The sequence below is a fragment of the Cyprinodon variegatus genome, unplaced genomic scaffold (genome assembly GCF_000732505.1).
Source record: "Cyprinodon variegatus isolate N-32 unplaced genomic scaffold, C_variegatus-1.0 Scaffold726, whole genome shotgun sequence".
Classification (NCBI taxonomy): Eukaryota; Metazoa; Chordata; class Actinopteri; order Cyprinodontiformes; family Cyprinodontidae; genus Cyprinodon; species Cyprinodon variegatus.
Genome location: NW_015151179.1, coordinates 90,702 through 112,023, shown reverse-complemented (window position 1 = coordinate 112,023; position 21,322 = coordinate 90,702). Strand labels below are relative to the sequence as shown.

At 37.1% G+C, this 21,322-nt stretch overlaps 1 protein-coding gene across 1 annotated transcript in view; it reads right to left on the bottom strand.

Annotated features, from left to right (window-relative positions):
* Positions 1-21,322, bottom strand: part of LOC107097822 (usherin-like) — a 173,697-nt gene that overhangs the window by 80,976 nt on the left and 71,399 nt on the right. The window contains exons 27-32 of the mRNA XM_015395130.1: positions 17,826-18,028; positions 17,635-17,747; positions 15,854-16,064; positions 13,592-13,760; positions 13,267-13,476; positions 152-375 (exon numbers count right to left, since the gene is read on the bottom strand). Of these exons, the coding sequence (XP_015250616.1) occupies positions 152-375; positions 13,267-13,476; positions 13,592-13,760; positions 15,854-16,064; positions 17,635-17,747; positions 17,826-18,028 (1,130 nt within the window). The remainder of the gene's footprint in view (positions 1-151; positions 376-13,266; positions 13,477-13,591; positions 13,761-15,853; positions 16,065-17,634; positions 17,748-17,825; positions 18,029-21,322) is intronic.

Sequence of the window (21,322 nt, the reverse complement as noted above, 5' to 3'; positions counted from 1 at the left end):
GCAAATACTTACTGTTTCTATCAGCAAAGCAAGCAAGTTCTAAACAAAATCATCCGTTGTTGCAAAATCTTTTTGAAGAGTTGAGCGCACGGCGATAGTAGAAAAAAAGAATCTGTTTTGAGAAAGAGTTGACCAAAAACTTGAAACATACCGGTATCAGCAGTCCAGCTGTGGCCTGATCAGCACAGACATGCCGTTGGGGGTCGAAACCGATCCCATTGCAGCATTCTTCATCCAGATGTATGACCTTTGACCCACAGCACTGCAGTGTCACTGTGGCATTACCAGAGGGGTGAATTGTGGCAGCTCCATCGTTGTCAACACAGCAGAGAGAGGTTGAAGAGTTGACATACTCTTCTCCACAGCAGATAAACCCTAAAGAGAAAAATAAGCTTGATTTCGTTGTTGTATCACATCATATCCTATTATGGCAGGTCATACAGCATTTCAGTTAAAAAACAAGAATAAAGAGGGCAGAAAACACCTGAACTCTATAGGAAATGTGAAGTAATCATTGCCTCAATGCTGGACAACTAATCTTTCAGGTTTGTTTTTAGGATGCAGAACAGTCAGCCTTATACAAGCATAGTAAAGCTGTATTTTACATGTCATGATTCATGGTCATTTAATTTTGTCTTTGAACTTGCTTTTGTGTTTGAAACATTAAGAGTTACCTATTTCTGCCATTTAAGTCTTTTTATTTTGGTTCATCCCCTTAGTTCAGCTTCTTTATTTTTATTCTTTTTTTTTGTCTTTTTTAGTTTGGATTTTCATTTTATTGTTATTCTTTGTTTTCTTCATTAGATGTTTTGTATGCATCACCTCCTTCTGTGTTGATTCTGTGTTTGTCACTTTCCCTCATTTCTTTTCTTTTATTCTTTACTTGCTGGTCCACATTGATCTGACCATTCTCACCTTTTTTTTTTTATACAACTAAACATCATTACCTAGGCATCCTGGTTTCCTCATGGGCCACACAGTAGCATCTTGGTGCATCTATGACTTTCAATAGGTATTCTGGCTTCCTCCGAAATTTCAAAGACATTACTGTTAGGTGCATTGGTTTTTCTAAATTTCTCTTAGATTAGATGTGTTAGAGAAGGGTTGTTTGTCTTATTTGTTGCACTGTAATGGACTAGTGACCACTAACAAATGACCCTGTTCACTGCACATCACTCAACCATAAGAGAAAGGCCACACCATACACCACCCATGGTTAACTGGCACGGTGGGACAGTTTTCTTCATTGCTGGATACTTCTGTTGCTGTCATAATGGTTCTATTTCCTGTATTTCTCATACAATAACATTGTTTGTTTCTTTAAATAAATTGTTTATTATTATTAACATCATATTAATTATCCATGTGCCCTGTATCATCAGCTCTGCATTTGGGTTCTCAACAGCCATGCAATATGAGTAAACATGTTGTTGATCCTCTGCTTTCCTTAAACATCTATGTCTTAAACTCCCCTCCTCCTCTGACCTGCTCATGAACAGTATTTAGGCTGAGCTAAATATTTTTTTCTTATCATTCTTATAGATATCCACCTGTCCTATTCCCTCCTTGTAGCAGGACATATCTCTGTTGCTCTAGTATATTCACAGTTTAGCAGAAATATTCAGACTCTGCTGTTTAAAAAAGTGTAAAGGAAGTGTGTTTGTCTGAGACCTGCCATCTCTGACAGTGATAGGTGATGTCTGTCTGCTGCTGCATCACCTTCAGCAGCAAGGTGACATTTAAAATACATGCTATTCCTCTATTTGCCTGTATATGTTCGGCAGCTGAATATCAAATTTAAAGGATGTACTTTCCCACCACTCTAGATATACACTTTCCAGATTCAAGTAAATAGAGGTATGTAGGGCTGACATATTAGAACTGCTGAAGTGGTGGGAGATTGAAGGTAAGAAGCATTGCGTTAAAACATAATAGTTTGAAAGATGAATAAATATTCAAAGTTTTTAATATTTGAATCCCTTATACCATCCTTACGCTGAAGCATTTATTTCTGTTCCCATAATATGGTATTGTTAGAGAAAAAAGAATGCATCCATACAAAGTATACACTTTGTCAGACTAACACACCGGCATGGTGGCTACATGAAACAACATGATTAGATAACCAGTAACAGAAATCAATAGCCCGCATCTAAAAAAGTACACATACGTATCTATATTCTAACTTCTTTATCACCATAACAAAGCCCAAAGACTCTTGTTTTATGAAGTAACAACCCCTGTCAAACTTTCAAATAAAATGAAGGTGATCATAAATCATTAATATGTTTCGGAACCCAATGTGGCGCGCAGTGATTTGTTATCTGATGCACTGAAAAAAGTATCTTTACAGGGAAAAAGGTTGCTTAAATATGCATATCATTTTATATGAATTGGATTATCAGGCTAATGCAATCAAAGATGTGTGACTACAGTGTATAAACTTCTGTGCAGACACCATTCCCACCAGTGCAGTGAGATGCTTTCCCAATGACAAACCCTGGATGTACAGTAATCTGAAGGAACTGCTAAAATGAAAAAGAGCCTTCACAAAAGGAGAAAGGGAATTATTGTGGATTATATGGAAACAATTAAAATCTAAAATGAGAGAGAACGACGAGGCAGGAACAAGCTGGAGAGCAAGAACAGCAGAGAATATCAGAGATGTCTGGTCAGGAATGAAGAATGTCACAGAATTTAAGCAAAAGGAATTTGGACAGTCTGGACAGAGCCAATTAACTAAAGACAATCTTCAATTAGTTAGGTTCAGGTACAAGCTCAGCATCCTTTTCTCGTGCCTACAGTCAAACAAACATCCCACCCTACTTTGACCCAAGGCTTCCATTTTAACTGCTTCCTACTTTGTAGGCACATATCAAGACCCCCTGCTGTTTGCTTATCGCCATTAAGTTGAAGATGCCATTATACACTAGTTTCAACAAACCCACTGTCATTTAGACAAAGCAGAAAAAATCTCTCTCTTTCTTTGTTTCCGCAGGTGTAGAATCAGTCTCCTAGGATGTTAACTTGTATTTTTATTCTTCTTTCTCTCTTCTATACCAAATCCCTACCTTTTACATTTCTTATCCCAACTCTCCATTTCTATTTTTTATTTTAATTTTTAATCTCCATTTTCATCGTATTTGAAATGATCCCAAAATAATAACTAATATATGTGGTTTTTTTTACAGACTTGTATAGCGATTAGAGCACTTTCTATTCCACTGTTGCTGCATGCACACTTGGTGTGAATGAGTCATTGCTAGAAAGTCAACAAGAATATGGAAGCAAAAGTCCGCTGTCTCTGAATGGTCACCCAGAAGAGAAGACTATTATCAAATATTTTTATTATTTGATTGTAGTGACTCAAATTAAGTGTCTAACAAGCTGATCAGCAGCACAGGAGCGTCACATAGGGCAGACTTCTCACCATTCATTTTGAATCTGTACTGTATGCACTGTACCCTTCCCCCAGTACAGTACAGATTCCATCATCTGCATTATATGTTGTGGAAACAATAATCTGGTCCTAAATGTGAGTAAATTAAGGCAGATTATTGTGCAGTTCAGGAGAAAAATGGGAGAAACTATAAACATCATGGGGGAAAATGGGGAGGAGTAAAAAGATTGAAGAAACAACTGTGAAGTTCTTTCTGAAGAAGGACAGAGCAGATTGAACTTCATGAGGAAGCTTAGAACCTCCAAATTTTTCAGCAAGATGTTGCTTATCTTCAAAAATTTTGTTGTGGGGAATTTGAAAGGTTGTTTTAATCAAAATATATTTCTTTTACACATTAATCTCTATTTAAAGTGATACCCCAAATGGATCAAGTAACTCCAAAATAAGATATACAACCCAAAGCAGTTAAAGATCCCCCTGTTCTTTCACCATAATCTTTAATTACTCAGAAAGAATACCTGACCCCAAGAGTGACGAAATATGATTAATGCTGTTATTTTGTATACTGTAGCTGCTCCCTGCTGTGCCCTGCCAGAAGCCACCCTGGGTGCAGGCCTACGATAGCCATCCTTAAATCCAGCACTGCTTTAAGGCTTTGTTCATGCATTCAATTAAAGTTATAATATACAGTGTTATTGAGTCAGCACCTTCCTGCTGTGATGATGCATTAGAAATACAAATCAGGATAGAAGGGGTTTACTTAATATGTGCTGCAGCGACGAAAAAAAGTCTTACAAGGAGACTTCTTTAATGTAAATTTGAGACATCTGTTTCAACAGAACATTTATTTGTGTGATTGCTTAAAAAAAAAAACATTGATGATAATTAAAAGCCATTAAGGAAATCTATTAGCTGATGGTATCCTTCACTGTGGCATCATCTACAGCCAGCTGCGTTGGATAGTATATTTAACAGCATGCATTAAACTCTAAGTCACAGCTCTGTATCATGGACCTTTAATGGGGCTGAAGCTAGTTGTAAAGTGATAACCTGTTTCACGCTTTAATCAGAATTCACACTTCAAGCACATTAAATGTTGTAAACATATAAAATTACTCAGCATTCAGGCTGAAAGTTAAGAATAATACTGTACATATTTCCTATTGCACTGTTACATTGTATTATATCCTCAGCACATCCATTAAAGGCTTCAATTGAGAGGAAAAAGCATGTGTACGTGATTATGTGACATAAAGGCAGCCTGACGGCCACTAACTCACTTAGCAGCGGCAGATGTTGCGTAGCGGGGTCTTGGTGGCCAATTCCCACTGCGCCTTACTTCAGCTTCAATGACGCGTAAATAAACAGCTCAACACTTTTCCAAAATAGCTTCTGTTTACTCGTCCGGCTATCATTCCTTCCTCTCCTTTTCCATTTCATTTTAACTAAAAGCTTAAACCAACTAACAGCTTTCAAATTAAACTGCATTAAGCCAAAGCCCACCTCTTTATGGAGATAAGTTTAACATTTTCTACAAGTCCCATCACCTTAACATAGTTTTTATCTCTGGGGATATAACTTGTCTTTATAGGGCACTGACTTGACCTATGTTCTTATATAAAAATGTAAGTTTGCAGCATTCTTAATGGATAAAAGCCCTCGCTTCTTCTATTGTTTCCAGCTTGAATATTTTTTACTTTTCGCTGGTTGATCATTCAAATCTTCCCCTCTTGGCAAAAATGATGTTTTTCTCATGTCTCAATCTTCGTTTTATCTAGATTTATTTTCATATTTACATTTTTCAGTCTCTCTGCAACTTTACAGGGGTCTGATGTTTGTTTACAGTACTGCAGCTATCATTATTATTGCATTATCATCCATTCAGCAGAAATCCAATCCCTGTCTTTGTGAGCGTTATCTGACATGCCTGAACATTTGTGTTAACATTCTCTAACACACACACAGAGACTTTTTTCTCCACCTCTCTTTAAGCCGCGTGTTTTCCAGTGAATGTCTATCTGCTGACAACATTTTAATGCACACCTCTTGTTTTATTTTTTGCATCACTGAAAGCTTCAGTCCTAATCTTCAGATTTATGCAGGATTTGCATACATTCGTTAATAACATCAGGAGCGCAGCGTCAACACAAGGTGCTTAGACAATGTGAATTATTATTAGGGTTTCAGTCATTCCACTTAATGATAAGTCAATATTTAGAGCCGCCAATGAACTAAAGATAAAAATGTGTGTTGTGGATTAGTAAATCCAAGCTCTCTAGGAGATCAAAGCCCCTCCACAACTTTAAACAAACCAAACACTTTTAAATACCCGAATAAATTACAAGGGGTGAGGAACCAAGTGCACAGCTAGTATACACAATCACATCATTTTATTTAAGCAAAACAGAAAACCTGTACTTTGAAAACTAAACTTAACAGGAAATTAGACCGAAAAATGTTGCCTCCATTGATAAAATCTACTTTAAAGAACATTTTTTTTTACTCTCCAACACACACGTATACTGCTTGGCAAACCTGTCTTTTTCTTACACTTGCATTCACTCCACAGTGGCCCGACTACATGTCATGTCAAGAGATGAAATCACATAGGAATGACTGTCTCACACTGTTTATGTTGTTCCCCTGTGAAGACACGCATATGGATGATGAGGCAGCAATTACATTCGCATAATAAGAAGATGCACACGCTTTTCCCAGAAGACCAGTTGTCCTATTGTCTTTGTGACTTTCTTTTACATATTTTTGACTACAGGACCTCTACCAGTTAGTCCAGTGTAGTGCAGCACATGTAAATATGTGCATAGAATTCTACTGTGGATCTCTAAGATATGTAGAGGCATTTGGAATGTAAATAATGATATATAGCTCCCAAACCTATTTATACAAATTTAAAAAGGCAAAAAAGTGAAACAAGCTGATAAACCACTGCCTGTGTTAAAACTTATAAAGTGATTTTTAATCCATTCAGTTATAGTTAATCTGATTAAAGGTGTCTTCACACAGAAAACAGAATTTTTCATGTTAACATGTGTGTTGTTGTAAGGCCTCATTTAAAACCTACTGGACAATCCTAAGTGTGAAAGTTGCTTGGCTTTTTTCATGTGGCTCTTTGTTTAAACCAGGAGTCTGCAAGGGTGTGCTCTCAGAGCACGATTTTAGTCCTCCTACTGTCTTTACACACGTAAACAATTTTCTCTGTTCCCCTCGTTTAATGAAAGAGAAACCTACAATAATCACAGATGTCAATTCAGTTTGACAGAAGTAATAATAAATAAAAAATAAATAAATATTAATAAATTAAATCCAGACATTGCTTTTCAACTTTGCTTCAACAAAATGATTACAAAAATAAATGGCACAATAATTATGTTTTACCTTAATATTTTGTTGCACAACCAGGTGATGTTTGAGGTGATCTCTACAATCAAATGATTCTTGTAACTGTAAAATAAGACTTCTGGTTCTCTCAGTAGGTATTTTGCCTTCATGAGTAAACTGCCCCAGTTGTCTCAGGTTTGAAGGATGCTTTTTCCAGGTGGCATGTTTGAGACCCTTCCAAAGGTGCTCAATAGGATTTAGGTCAGTGCTCATGGAAGGCCACTTCAGAATAGATCAATGTTTTCCTCTTAGCCATTCTTGCATGCTCATAGCTGTGTGTTTTGGGTCATTTTCCTCTTGCATAACTCATATCTTGTGACGGAGCCCAAGCTTTCTGACACTAGGCAGCACATTTCTCTTTAGAGACCCTTGATAGTCTTTAGATTTCATTGTATTCTGCAGAGATTCACTCTGTGCCAAATCAAGCAAAGCAGCCCCAGAACATCAGGTCAGTGTTCTACTTTTTCAATATTCATCAATTTTCAAAAAGTTTCATTTTTGTCACATCTGTCCTAAGGAAATTCTTCCAGAAGCTTTGTGGTTTGTCAATATATAGTTTGGAAAGTTCAAGTATGTTTTTTTTATGATGTGTGTCCAACAATGGTGTCCCCCTTGTTGGTCTCCCATTAAGTGCAATTTGGCTCAAATAACGAGTGTGATCTGACGCTGATGTTTCTTATTTGTGATGTTCAACGTTCTTCAGACGTTTTTTCCGGGTTCTTTTGTTATCTTTCATAATATACATCTTTGATTTGTCATTAATTTAGTGGGAAGACCTTGATTTAACATGTCGCTTTGGTCACATTATTTTTCTTTTCTAGGAGGACTATTATTTTTGTCCTGACCTTTTTTAGCATGAATCATGGTTGAAAAGAAATGTCTGACCTTAATTTGTTAATTTTCACAGAATTCTTATCATACCTGTTGTGAAATTGAAGTTATTTCTGTGACCATTGGGGTTTTTTCTTTCAACAAACGAGGGATACCAACAAACTTGTCCACTTGCCTCAAATAATGTTAACACATTGCTCAAGAGTTACTCAGTGCTGCTTTAATGGAAAAAAAATGTTTGATGCAGACTTAATACTAATCTGTGGACAGATTTTTTTGAAGACACTAGAGTAACATTTTATGTGTTGGGAAAAAGATATAATGCAGATAAAAAGCAAAATGTTTATTATAACTTTAAACTGTTCAATAACTTTAAAAAAATATTAATAACACCATAAATACAACTACAACTTGGACGGACATTATTCCTCTATGAGCCTCTGACAGCCTGTGCTTTTAGTCTTCCCAGTCATTAAAGTAAACCTAATAGAAAAGTCATCATCATAAATACATTAACAGAGAGAGAAATGTCTTCCTGAGTTAAGGGAGCACTTTATCTTCGAAAGCAGCCAGACGCTGCTGTTTGGAATGCACTAGTGTTGGCCATTTGCTGCCCATCACTGATGAGAAGCTTTTGGCAATGATAAACATACACACATATATTTACACCCTAAGAAACTGATAAAATCCTAAAGACAAAAACAAGTACAGGACCGGTGACTATCTATCTAAACCTTAGGTACACCCAGACAAAGATAAGCACAGAGAAAAGTATTAGATACAAGTTTAAATAAAAACCCTATGCACATTTGTACTCACTCACAAATACATCCCCTCTAAACATGCAGCCAGTCTTTCAGTGAGCTAGCTTAACTACTGGGATAATTTCCCTCCAGCAAATGGTCACTGTGCCCTTGAAAAACATATTTGATTATTACTTTTTCTCCCCCTCCTCTTTTTTCTTTTAGCATCATCACAGCCATTTTCATCACGCGCTCTGATGATGGCACGGCAAGGCGCGTTAAGATAACACCCCGGCACCACCAGGCTTTTAACACTTAAACGGTGAAAAGGGATATTCAGATTTGTCCTTGAACGTTTGGATAGGGCCTGCTGGGCTGGGACAGAGGGAGGGAGTAAGAGAAGGAGTTAAAGGAATGCTCAATTTTAAGATTTACTCACTTTAAGGAAAAAGTGAAGTGGGGTTAGCATTAATGGTAGCACCCACAGTGAGAAATGGGGTCAGTGGGGTTGAAGGGCAGAAGAGTTGAGAGCTGGACATTAGGAAGCAAATGTGTAAAGGGGAAATGATTAGTGAAGCGCACAGTGAAGTGGTAGAGACTTGGGACACAATGGGGGGACTAAAGGCACCCAGCAAGTTTCTTAAAGACTATCTAATCTCACTTAAGTCTTAGCTGCATATCTTTTCTACAAACTAAGACACAAAAAAGTGATGTAAATAAAGAGATTAAAAGTTGTTGATAGACCAGCAGCATAGGAGACAATACTGCAGGAAAACTGGGACTATTATTAGAAAACAAGCAGTGTTTAATATTCTTGAAAGTTAAATCAAAGCTGTTTAAACAAACAGCAGATTTGAAAGGAAAGGATTAAGCACAGAAACTATGTTACCGTATAACAACTGGGGAGACTGAGAGAAGGATTAAAGTGCATTTCAATAACACACCAGAAACAAAAGAGTGAGCAATGGAGCAGTTCTACCAGTGGTAGTGATAAACATTTACCTGTATAAGAAGAAATTACTCTGGCATTTACATTTTTGGCACTTTGATTCCTGTGACTTATCTTAAAAAGTGATTTTGTATTTATGATTAAGTTTGTAAAACAAAAAAAGTAGTTCTGATTAAAGACAACTTTATTATCATATTGTATTGTAAAACTGAGAATGTCAAAAAAACAAACAAAAAAAAAGCAACAAACATTCCCAATTAATATATGGGTCTGGACTGACTGCACCAATATTTGAAAGACTGTCTGGTTTAAAATAGTAATATTGCTGAAAAGTGAAGCTCCATGCCATTTAGACGTCTATTGTGAACTCAAAAAGCATTTCCTCAAGAAATGCTTCGTATTTATTGTCATCTATCTTTAGGCTGTTGAAGCTTCTTAGTCATCCAGGCCACAGCCATTCCAGTGGAAGTCCAGTAAATTGTTTTTTTTTTTTTTACTTTTTTGGAACGTCTATCTTTAGATTTACTAAGATTTCCTATCCCTGCTAAGGAAAATCTGTCAAATAGCATGATGGGGCCATAACATTGTTTTATAATGGTGGTATTTTGTTAATAGTGAGGGGAAGGTGTTCACTTACATAAAAGATAAATAAAAATTTGTTTTTTAGTTTTATAGAATCTGCCACCTCTTTAATTCCTGTAAAGCTACCAGTAGTCCCTAACCTTCTGTCAGACTAATTTTGCTGTTACGCAGCCAATCATTTTAGGCCGACGATGATGGTAACTCTCCATACCCTTTCTATTTTGTGTGAGGTTAAAGTCCAAAATGTTTCCTTACAAACTTGCCTTATTTTAAAAATATCCCAAACTTTGAAGTTTTGTTGAGTGAGGTTTGCAATAGTTTTGGGGCTTGACACTGGCAGATCTGTTCATTCCTGGCAGTAAAGGATGGGTGGAGTTGCTAGTTCTTTTAAGAATATAGTACATAATTTCTTGTAACAGCAGTGCAGGATTTATTTGAAATTCATGTTCATTCAAAGTATTATATACCAATTTATATCTATAAATATTGGTTATACTATCCATAACAGAGCCGTAGCAAGCACTTTTTCTCGCTGTGTGTTTTCTGCTGCTGCAGTCATATTAGCAGTCAGCCTTCAGCTCAAAGTCTGACTTTGGGTTCTGACCTGTAAGGTGTGATGCCTTCATATTCCTCAGCATCACTACCCTCTCCCCAGTTTGAACTGGCTGATGGTTCAAACATACAAACCATTTCCAGACTAGATGTTCTGGAACAATCTATCATGTTTTCATCCATCTCCATGATGCTGCAGCTATTTTTCATCACTATCACTGGAAATAAAAAAAAATAAAAAAAACCCTCTTTTTTATTTAGGATTTAAGCTAAAAGAAAAATAAATAAAAATTTTAAATTACTTCAATATTACATTTAGTTTTATTTATGAAAAAAATAATATGAAAATGAAATAAGAAATTTTTCTTTCCAGACTAAGAACACAAAATAAACCAAACACATTCTTTTTATCTCCTTTTTGTTGGTTTATAATATAAAATAAGAGTAAAACAAGATTTAGATTTGTATTTAGAACCTTACAAAATGTTTAAGCAGTATGAAAAATTCATCGACAATACAGCAGTCGATGGTGTATTAAAGACACACAATTTATAAGATACCCAGTAGAAGGTAACTAAGTTTTCTGAACTTTAGTTCAAGCTATTGTTTTTCAACAATGAAAAATTTGAGTAAAGCCTTAAATACTTAAGTAAAGGCTTGTGACCAGGAAAAAACGAAACCAACATTTAACTGTAGCCCGACTCAAGATTAACAAAAGCCAGTGAAACAGATTAATGTTTTTAACGTGTTTCCACATCTATTTTTACCAGCATGCATGTATGTTTATATGTAACTGTGGTTTGTGTTGATATGATTACTTGTGTGTTTGTGTAGGTGTGTGCAGAAGCCGGTATGCGTATCTGTTGCCAGACAGCTGTCTCCTGGCATTGCTGTTCCCCTGCAGTGTGTGTGTATGGTTGTTGACAGTGTGGACGGTAATGTGTGATAGATCGCACTTCAGGGACCCCATAATCACATCAGCCTAACCTAGTCTATCAGCTGGGCACAATGGGATACCCTTCACTCCTCCTTTAATCTGCTCCATCTACCTCTTCACAATAATTTGTTTTTTTTTCAGCTTTCACCCGTAGTAAATTTAACACCGATATTTCCCTGGTATTCTAAATATTTACTAGCTAATGTTATTTCTATTTTAAATTTTCTTTAAATATTTGATATATTTTTTACTCCTTATTCATAAGTAACTTCAAATTGAGCAGTGCAAATGTAGAAATATAGTATGTGCAACTTTCTCTTCGTTTCTTTTAGATTTATTCCAACTCTACTCTACAATCTTTACACCACTTTATCAGAAGAAAAAAAAAGATCTAACTCTACATGTAATACGACAAAGTATAAGGGTTAAAGTGGTGCCAAGGTTAATTAAACTATCCCGCAATAGCGAGGTTGCATGGATTTTGAGTGGGAAACCGATGAGTTGGGTTGAGGTTGCATAGCTGGCCGCAGTCATCCCCGACTGTGCATAGCACCCGGCAAATGGCCCTTAGCCTTACTAGCATTCCTAGCTCTACAATCCATCATACCATATGCTCTCAATAGGGAAGCTAACGCTAATGACTAATGAGCAAATGAGAAAGAGGGAGGGTGACAAGAAAGAACTACTACAGAAAACAGAAAAAAGGAGGCCTAGGAAAGAACAAGAGATTTTGGATAAAAAAAAAGTCGATTAGATTGTCAAAAAGGCAACATCTATGATAAAAAATATATAGAAAAATAAGAAACGGGAGATGAAGAAGAGGTTAGGAAGATGGGGGAAATATGCTCTCCTTGGGAGTCTTCTTCCAATGAAGAACAACCATAAAGACTGCTTAGTTGGATGAAGGAAAAGAGAATGTAGTAAAGATAAAGAAACTGAAAAAACAAAATCAGAAATCATTTGAAGGGCTAAAACTACTAGCAGCATCCAGGATGAAGCAAAATCTAGCAACAGGCAGGAAACCGAAAAAGAAGTGTTCATATATTTTGTCTAATCAGGGATTTGTTTTGTGTTGAGTAAGTTGATGTAGCAGATATAAAGTGTTTGTGCAAATGTCTGTTGGTGTGTGTTAGACTATGGTTGATAGTCTAATGGAACACTATAAGCCTGCCCATATGGGGCCATTGTTTATAGGTGATGAATCGAGTCCATGTGTCTTTATCTGGCATTCAACACAAGGAGAACCCTGCCGAGGGCACCCTGTTGACTCTGTGTGCGCGTGACTGTGTGTTTAATGTGTCTATGTGTTTGACTGTGTGTGTGTGTGTGTGTGTGTTAAACAAAGAATGATTGTGTATTTCTCCTGCTGTGTGCTTGGCAGTGCCCTCAATGGTGCCATCCTGAGCGCGTTTCATCATCATCTGCCATGACAAAGATGTCTAATGACACACACATACGTTGACATCGACACATAGACACACACACAGTCCCATCTGTGCCGTAGTAGCCGGGTGCTTTGGGACACTGTGGGAGAGGAGGACAGGGAAACGACCCCACGTTCTTGCACCATGTGTCTACCTCTCAACCTGTTCTTATCTTCTACTCTTTTGTCATCTTGTTCCTAATGCTCTCATCCACCCGATCTCATAAACGCAAAGATACCACCGGAGATTTGACCCTGACAAAGAAAAACTCAGAGTAACTCGTTTTTTAAAGAAAGGGGTCTTTTGAACACAGCGATCAAAAAATTAAAAATGTTACTAGCAAAACTTACGATGACTGATTAGCAGCATATTAGATGAAAACCTTACCCACTGTGCAACCTTTGATGCTTCATAACGGCTAATCATATAGATTTCTCTTTGCCACGCACCTGGTTTATATATATGCACAGCATCCTTGCAGCAAACCAAGGTGTCATCTACTATCAGGCCTCCGCAGCATTGGAGCCCATAGCCATCATGTAGTTTCCCACTGCAGCAGAGCTGGCCCCCTGTCATGGAATAAGGAACCCCCCCACAGCAGCTGTCACCAGGCCCCACAGAGACCCGTCCCTGCAAGTGGTCAGGACAGCAGTATTCATCTAGAAAGACAAGGACAGATGAAGGCAAGACCTAAGCATCATTGAAAAGACTAAAATCGAGGGGAGAATAGTTAATTGAATGTACTGTAAATAGTAGTAAAAAAAAAACACATACTGTTTTTTATAAGAGTAAAGTATCCTCCACAGCATTGATGATTAGGGCGAGATGGGACAAGTTTGCTATCGCAGCACACAGGGTTGGAAGAATCATTCCAACTTAAATAAAGCTCGTCACAGCAATGATGATGTGGCTGTCTTTTGTGCAGTACTCCACTGCAACATACCTGCTTAACACACAGGGCATACACACACACAAAAAAGATAGGTGGAAATACATTTATTAGACTTTTAAGTAGAAAAAAAATCCCCTCTGAAAATAAAGAAATAAACTAAAATGAAAGCACACCTGCCAGAAAGGCTAGGTGTGAGGCTTATCCTACTGATGCCTGACAAACTCTCCAGGGTTAGATGTCTTGGGAAGGGAGCCAGACTCCTTTTAAGGTTATTCAAACATCCCTCTATTTGTGGAAAACTGTCTTTAACTTACTTTGCATAAGCTTTATAAAAAAAACTCCCAGATCTTTACTTCAGTGTTAAGTAGTTGATAAAATCATTTGTCTGACCAGAAAAGACAATACATTGACAAACACTACAGTATCTGTACTCCCTTAAAAATATTAATAAATGCTGCTTTAATGAAGACTACTGATGTTATTGTTGAATATTTGTTTTTGCTGACAACAAGAAGTCAATTCATTTTCCAACAGGTAGTTATGTATGTCAATAGCTGTAGGCCAGAAGGACGTTCTGTCTTGCACTGGATCTGGAGATGATTCTTGGTTGTGAAATCATCTCCAAAGTCGGCCTTCTTTATCAGTTTGTTGAGCCTCTTTAAATAATTTAAGTCATTGCAACATCTTGCTGCAAACGTTAAACTTTCCTAAAGCAACAGTGCGTAGCTTTTTACCCAAGGATTTGCTTAATATTTTTAACTTTCTCCTTTTTACTCCAGAGATATACCATAATCTCCCATGTTGTATTCAGATTCAGGATCAGAGGATTGTTTCCTCAAAATTAAGAGAGCAGCATCTTCTCTGGTGCTCCAGTCTACCTGATTGGACAGTTGACCCTTCAGTCTTACAAACTGTGGTCAGTTTGTCAGATCATTTTTGATCCACGCAATTGTTGATGCCTCTGAGTTTCCTGACAAAGCAAAGGAGGCTGAATAAATGCACAGGAGAAAGAAAGAACCTCTGTCCAGGGCTATCTGCCTTGTTTGAATGATGGCATCTTTAACTATCTCCATGGCAAAAAGCAAACTGAAGAAGATCATGTTAACTGCTTGTTTGCTTGTTCATGTGGACCAACAGTCTCCGTGACCTTTGACAATAATGGAAGCCTCTTCTGGGCCAGAATAAGGTTGAATTGATGCAATAGAATCCCGTAGAGCTGCTCAAAGCAGGCATTTAAACATAGACCCTTGGGCTGAAACCATTTGAACCCGTTGCCTTATTGCAATTCAGTCTATCCATTTCCCTCTTCACTTGATTTTACAGACAGGTGGAAGAAAGAGGGAGCAGCTTTTTTTTCACAGTTTTTTGACTGTGGGCAGGAGAGAAGGATGCTGAGCTTGTTCCTGAACTGAACCTGTTGAAAAATATGTTAATTTCATTGGCTGTGTTCAGAACCCTTTCTGTCAGATCTCCATTCTGCTACAAGCCTGTGATCTTCTTATTTCTTGATATTGTTTTGCTGGAGCTCACTCTCCAGACTTCTCCTGTAAGTCTCATTGCTTTCACTTATCTTGACCTTAAGTTGCTTCTGTATGTTCCTCTATAATTCCCTTTCCCCCTTTCTAAAAGCTCTTTTTTTCTTTTTCAGCAGTTCATTCAGATCATTGGTGATTTTGGGTTTATTACTGGAGAAGGTGGACTTAATAATTAATGATGAAGTTGTAAACGGAATAAATTTATATAGCAATTTCCTAGTTCCATCAACCACTTAAAGCACTTTACAGTAAAGTTGTAGTTACACAGTAGCTTAACTGCATACACAGGAGCACATCAGCATGTGCTTGGAGAAAGCCAGAATCAAACAAAATTGCTCCATTTGCTACACAGCCTTGCTCCCATATTCTTACCCTTGTTTTGTTTGTGGTTCATTCTAACCTTTTTGTATTTATATAAGTTTAACAACAAATTTCTCCGTACAAATAATATTAGATACATTTACATTTTTAATAAGACTTGTATCATTCAGTTTACACTTCATTTATCTGTTACTTGCTAATACTATTTAAATCACAACGACAAATTTTCAATGCTTTATGTGGGAGCAGCTTTTTGAAATTTATGATTTAAAGATGAACAATATATACCTGTGATTCAGGATGAAAGCAGGATGTCCCACAAACGCTGTTACCCACAGGACACTCCAGGTACGAACATTTAAATTTTAAACCATGGGCACTGGCTGAGGATGACCCCATTGACCCATCGGTGCATGATCTAAGGGTCCGTCTTAAAACCTTGTAGCCCAGCATGATCCCACTGGGTTTGCCCGGATGGGCCCATTCTAATCTCACCACTCTGAGGGAGGAGAGGTGGAGGGAAGCAAAAACAAAGGTGAAAGTGAGGCTGGAGGAAGTGTCTCCTTCACACTCCATTTTCATTAATGTACACATGCAGTCCCGCACATTTTCAAGCAAAGATGCAATAATGCATGGCTAATGCCCGCCAAAGTTGAGCAACAGTGGCAGGAAGTGTTTAGGTTTATACACTTCAAACTATTGATTTAGCTCTTTTTTTGTAACATTGACATCTTTAGCAGGGGAAAAATCTGTGCTCTAACACAATTACAACCTAGAGAGTAACATGGGTGTAAAAAAAGCCCCTCCTATAAAGAAGAAAACAAAAAGACAACAAAAAAAACTTTTGTTTCCCATGTTAGTTTAATATATGTTCAAAAAATTTGCTATTTTTTGTGAAACTGATGAAATTATGAATAATTTGAAATGCAACCTTTGCTACAGAGAGTTTTGTAATTCTCTCTCTCTCTCTTTTTTTTTTTTTTACAAACAGTTCCAGATGCATAAATGTCTTCACATAAAGTTGTGATGATATTTTAATAAATGTTTGTAGATGGCTAAGTGAAGTCATTTCAACATCAAAATGTACTCAGTCTGTTGATTAAGAACAAAAAATAAAATGTAAAAAAATATATCGAGCAATGATAGAAATGCACAATAAGTATTTTGTTCAAATGGTGAGAAAGAACTTTAAAATAATTGAAAAGACCCAAGCAGTGGAGCAGTAGCTCCTGTTCAAATCTGCCCAAACTGAATTGAAACAAAAATACAGACTCCCTTAAGTTAAAAAAAAAAAAAAAAAAAAAATTTTTTTTTAAAAAAAAAACTGAAAAAAAAAAAAAAAAGAAACCTTTTTTCATTTCAGAAAGTAAATACTGAGAAGTGTGTAGAACAATGGACACTAAAACTGGCCCTCTGGGCCCACAGTATTTCAGGTTATGGATGCATCTCTGCGCCAGGATGCCATTTAAACTATTACATTACCTAGTCTGCCATCAGTTGCTACAGAAGCCTGTTGAACACCTATTCATTTAGATCGTGTGTGATGGCAGGGAAACAACTGAAACATGCAGAACCGTTATAAATCACTGGTCTAGATGAACAGATTTCACAGACCAAGGCTAGATGCCTAAAAAGTTTATTTTTGCCAAAACCATTTGTATTAGGTGCTCAAACAACCTGAGATAATGAAAGTAGTTTTGGATGCATTTTAATTCTGGAGAAAAACAATGTTTGGAGAGTAAAACTATATTGACAAAAATTAAGGAGGAACACGATTTTTAGAGTGAAACTGGTTAAAATCACATCAAAATGACCCCAGTTGTTAGGCAAAAAATCTGTAATACATTCTGTATTTTATTACTTTTGTACAGTTCTTTACAGTCTTTGCAAATTTTTATCTTTAACTGAAAATTATTTGCATACTATTATATACCTTTTTAATATTGAGGGGTTGTGAAATAACAGCCTTAGAAATGTTTGTATCAATGGACTAACAACAACATAGTTTATATCGATAATTATATTTTACTGCTAATAATACTAAAAAATGCACATTGGTATCACTGTACCTAGGACTGATTACTTGGGCATTTGGACTGGGCAGGTCAGCTGGCAGGTCTTCAACAGTGGTTGTTTCAGTAATATTACTCCGAGTACATGCATACAGCGTGCACACCTCCACCTGAAAAACACGTTTTTATAGATGACATAAAATGTATTTTGCAGAAATTTTCAGTTTATACTTCAATTGATTGAATACTTGTATATTGTAGACTGTAAAAGGTAGTAGGTCCCCCAGAAGGTATGAACCAGAGCTGTTGTCCACACTGCTGTGAAGGCGATCATTAACGTAGATGTTGTAACCAGTAACTACTCCATTGGGTCGATAAGGAGGGAACCAGAGGACACGGGCTGTGCTGCTGTTTACTGGAACCACTTCAGGAGCTGACATCCCTTCTGGCTCTGAAAGAGGCACAAGGGGAACACTTAAATAAGACAAATCATTATAGAGAAATAACATGAGAGCAAATTAAAAAAGACAATTTTAAAAATATTGGGGTAGAATCTGTATAATTAATTAACCCACAAGTCTAAACCACCAGATATGACATTGAAAGTGCATTATTAAACGGAGGATTTATTTGTTGTACCGAACTGAATTTTAAACATCAATACCCTTTTTTGTTAGGATATAGCCAAACACCGTGATTTACTTTAGTAGAATGTTTGACAGACGTACTGTACACAGTAAAATAGGGCATAGTTCTGCAATAGAAAAAAAAACTTTTAAAATTAAAAATCTTAAAAAATGATGCACCATGCACTCTGAAAAGTAAAAGGAAAATCCAGAGCAACAAACTACTTTTAGACCAACTTTGTGTAAATTATTGTCAGTGTAAAAACTGCTTTGCACAATAACAGAGCATGTTTTAAACATCTCAAAAAATCGGAGTATTGCATTACTGTAAACATATAAGTCCACCTTAACTGATAAGACAGGCGTGACAGCATTAATCAAAGAAGCAACAAAGAGTGGCCCATGGCAACTTTAGGGCTGGGGGAAAAAAAAAATCAAACACAAAGGGGAAACATGGAAAAACAGGTCAGAGTGAGGATTCTGATTCTAGAATTTAATTCTAAAACGTCAGTTCTAAAATTGCAATGCTCAAGATCGCAGCACGTTGGAGTAGCTCTGAATTTTTTTCTAATTTCCTTTTGAAAGAACTTAATTTTCTGTTTGTGCATTAAAGTTTCTTCTTTTTTTATATATGTAGTGGATGTTGTACAGATGAAAGGAATTTTGTCAACATGTCTTAACCATAAGTGTTGATAAAGGCTTAAAAAGGTTGGGAAAGCCAAGGAAGGGGGCTTGGTACTATTTGTGAACAACAGCAGTATCATCAAGAACATGTTGCTGTGAAGTTCTGTCTCTACAGCCCAAATATTGAACAGCTGGCAACACGTTTTATTCCAAATTATTTACCCAGAGAGGTCACCATCAATACTTTGAGCAATTTTTGCATTATTATTATTAGATCATATTTGATGCATTCACATTGTACAATGGTAGTGTACAAATCAGTGTGTACCAGATCAGTGTATAAAATTTCTGCTGCGATTGTTACTGCAGGCACGAGCAGGGTAGCCTCGTGAGACCATCCTGATCTCGCNGAGCAGGGAGCTGAGATAGGCATACGTGATGCTGATTGGCTGAGGACGCTTAATGTGGGCACTTGAACACAATTAACACTTTGAGCTTTTTAAGCTGTTTTGCTGTTATACAGAGACAGCCAGCAGAGGTATTGCAACTTTTCCTTTGTTGGCTACCATGCATCACTGTTTACAAGACTTGCCATGCATGCACTTGGAGAAAAAAATGGAAACTGGAAGCTCTACACATTGAGCCCCATTGGAGGAGAAAACTGTCACATTAAAGTTGGAAGCCTAAATTAAAATGTCTGGAATCCTGCGTATGCACAATCAATGAGTAATTTAACTTAACAGATTCAAATCTTCTGCCATACAATATACTATGTAAAAATCACTTTTCTACAAGGCCTTAAACAGGCTTCTCATTTTCTAGGATTTCTGTTATTTTCTTAATAAATATGTGGCACTATGTTGCTCTTTTGTGTAACATGAACAATTCTGGAGATAGATAGCCTTGCATTCATCCTCTCTATTGGAAGATAGTAGCCAAAGTTTCAATGGTCCTGCTTCTATGAATTTCTTTTAAAACAATCCTTCGCCTTCCACCTTTCTGTCTATAGACATAAAGTGAAGAAGCAACTGGAGAGACAGAATCACAATCAGCCCCCAGGTGAGTTAGTGTCACCCTAAGAGTCCTAAGAGCCTGTGAAGAGCAGCTCTGTAGGATTCTATAGCACCAGTTCAATCTTAGCCTGGGAAATAAGAAAACAAAGTGATCAGTCCTCAATGACTGAAGACCTGTTGCTGTGACATCCAACATCATGGTCTCGGGTGACGCAACAAAAGACAAGACTCAGGTGGAGGCAAAAAAAAAAAAAAAACAGGAATCCTTAGTATTTTATCAAAGCGACTGTTGTGGCCTTTATCTTATTCCACCTTATTTTGTTTCAGAAACTCCAGAAGAGTCATACAGTATGGAGGCCAAAGTAATTGCCCTTATCCAATACTAAGGACACAAGGTTTTTTATTGTCACAACCCCTCACATTTGCCTGTTGGTGATGCAAAATTAGGACTCAGGTCCTAGTTCAATAAGCCTTATTATAAAGAAAAGAAAGAGATGAAGCTGAATGAAGTGCATTTGAGTACAGCAGTTTAACAGCTACAGGGTAGAACCTGTCTTTGAGGCTGATGATGTGTGAGGGGAGAGGCTGGAACAGTCTGCGTGCAGGATTGGTGGAATCCTTCATAATCTGGATAGACGACAAATTGTCTTTCACAACACTTTTAAATAATATGTTAAAAAAGCTGAAAGCCCTGCTCGGCTTTTACTACAGACAAAAATCCTCTTTGGTTCCCTCAGTGAGGAAAATACTTGTTCAGACCACCTTCCTTCCTGTTCTGGACTATGGAGACGTCATATATATGAATGCTGCCTCCTAAGCTCTCCACTTCCTGGACATAGTTTATCACAGTGCTTTACGTTTCATCACCAACTCTGCCTTCAGGACTCATCATTGTGAACTGTATGCTCTGGTTTCATGGCCCTCTCTAAGCCTCAGAAGACAACACCATTGGCTTACTTTTATTTACAAGGCCATCCTGCGTAAACTCCCTCCATACCTGTGTCACCTCATGTCTGTAGCTAACAGTGGTTACAACTCACGCTCTTCAAGTCGTGTTCTTTTCATTATTCCCAGGATCAACACAGATCTTGGCAAAACATCATTTTCCTATGCAGCACCATGGTCGTGGCACAATATTCAAAACTCCCTGCAATTACCGACTCTTATTCCGCTACAGCATTTTAAATCACTATTGAAAACCGCTTGCACAGAGAATTGTAACTGTTATTCTAGAGTCTAGTTTATGATTGATTTTATTATGTTGTTTTTATATGTCTTATTGTAATGCTGCCTCTTGGCCAGGTCTCCCTCGAAAAAGAGATTTTATCTCAAGGGACTTCCTGGTAAAATAAAGGTTAAATAAAAAAAAATAAAAAATAAATGCAAAGTGTCCTCTTGCTGAATCTTGACATGTAGAGGTCCAAGGGTAAAGGAAGGCTATTACCTATTGTCTTCTAAACAGCCTGAACCACCCTTTGTAAA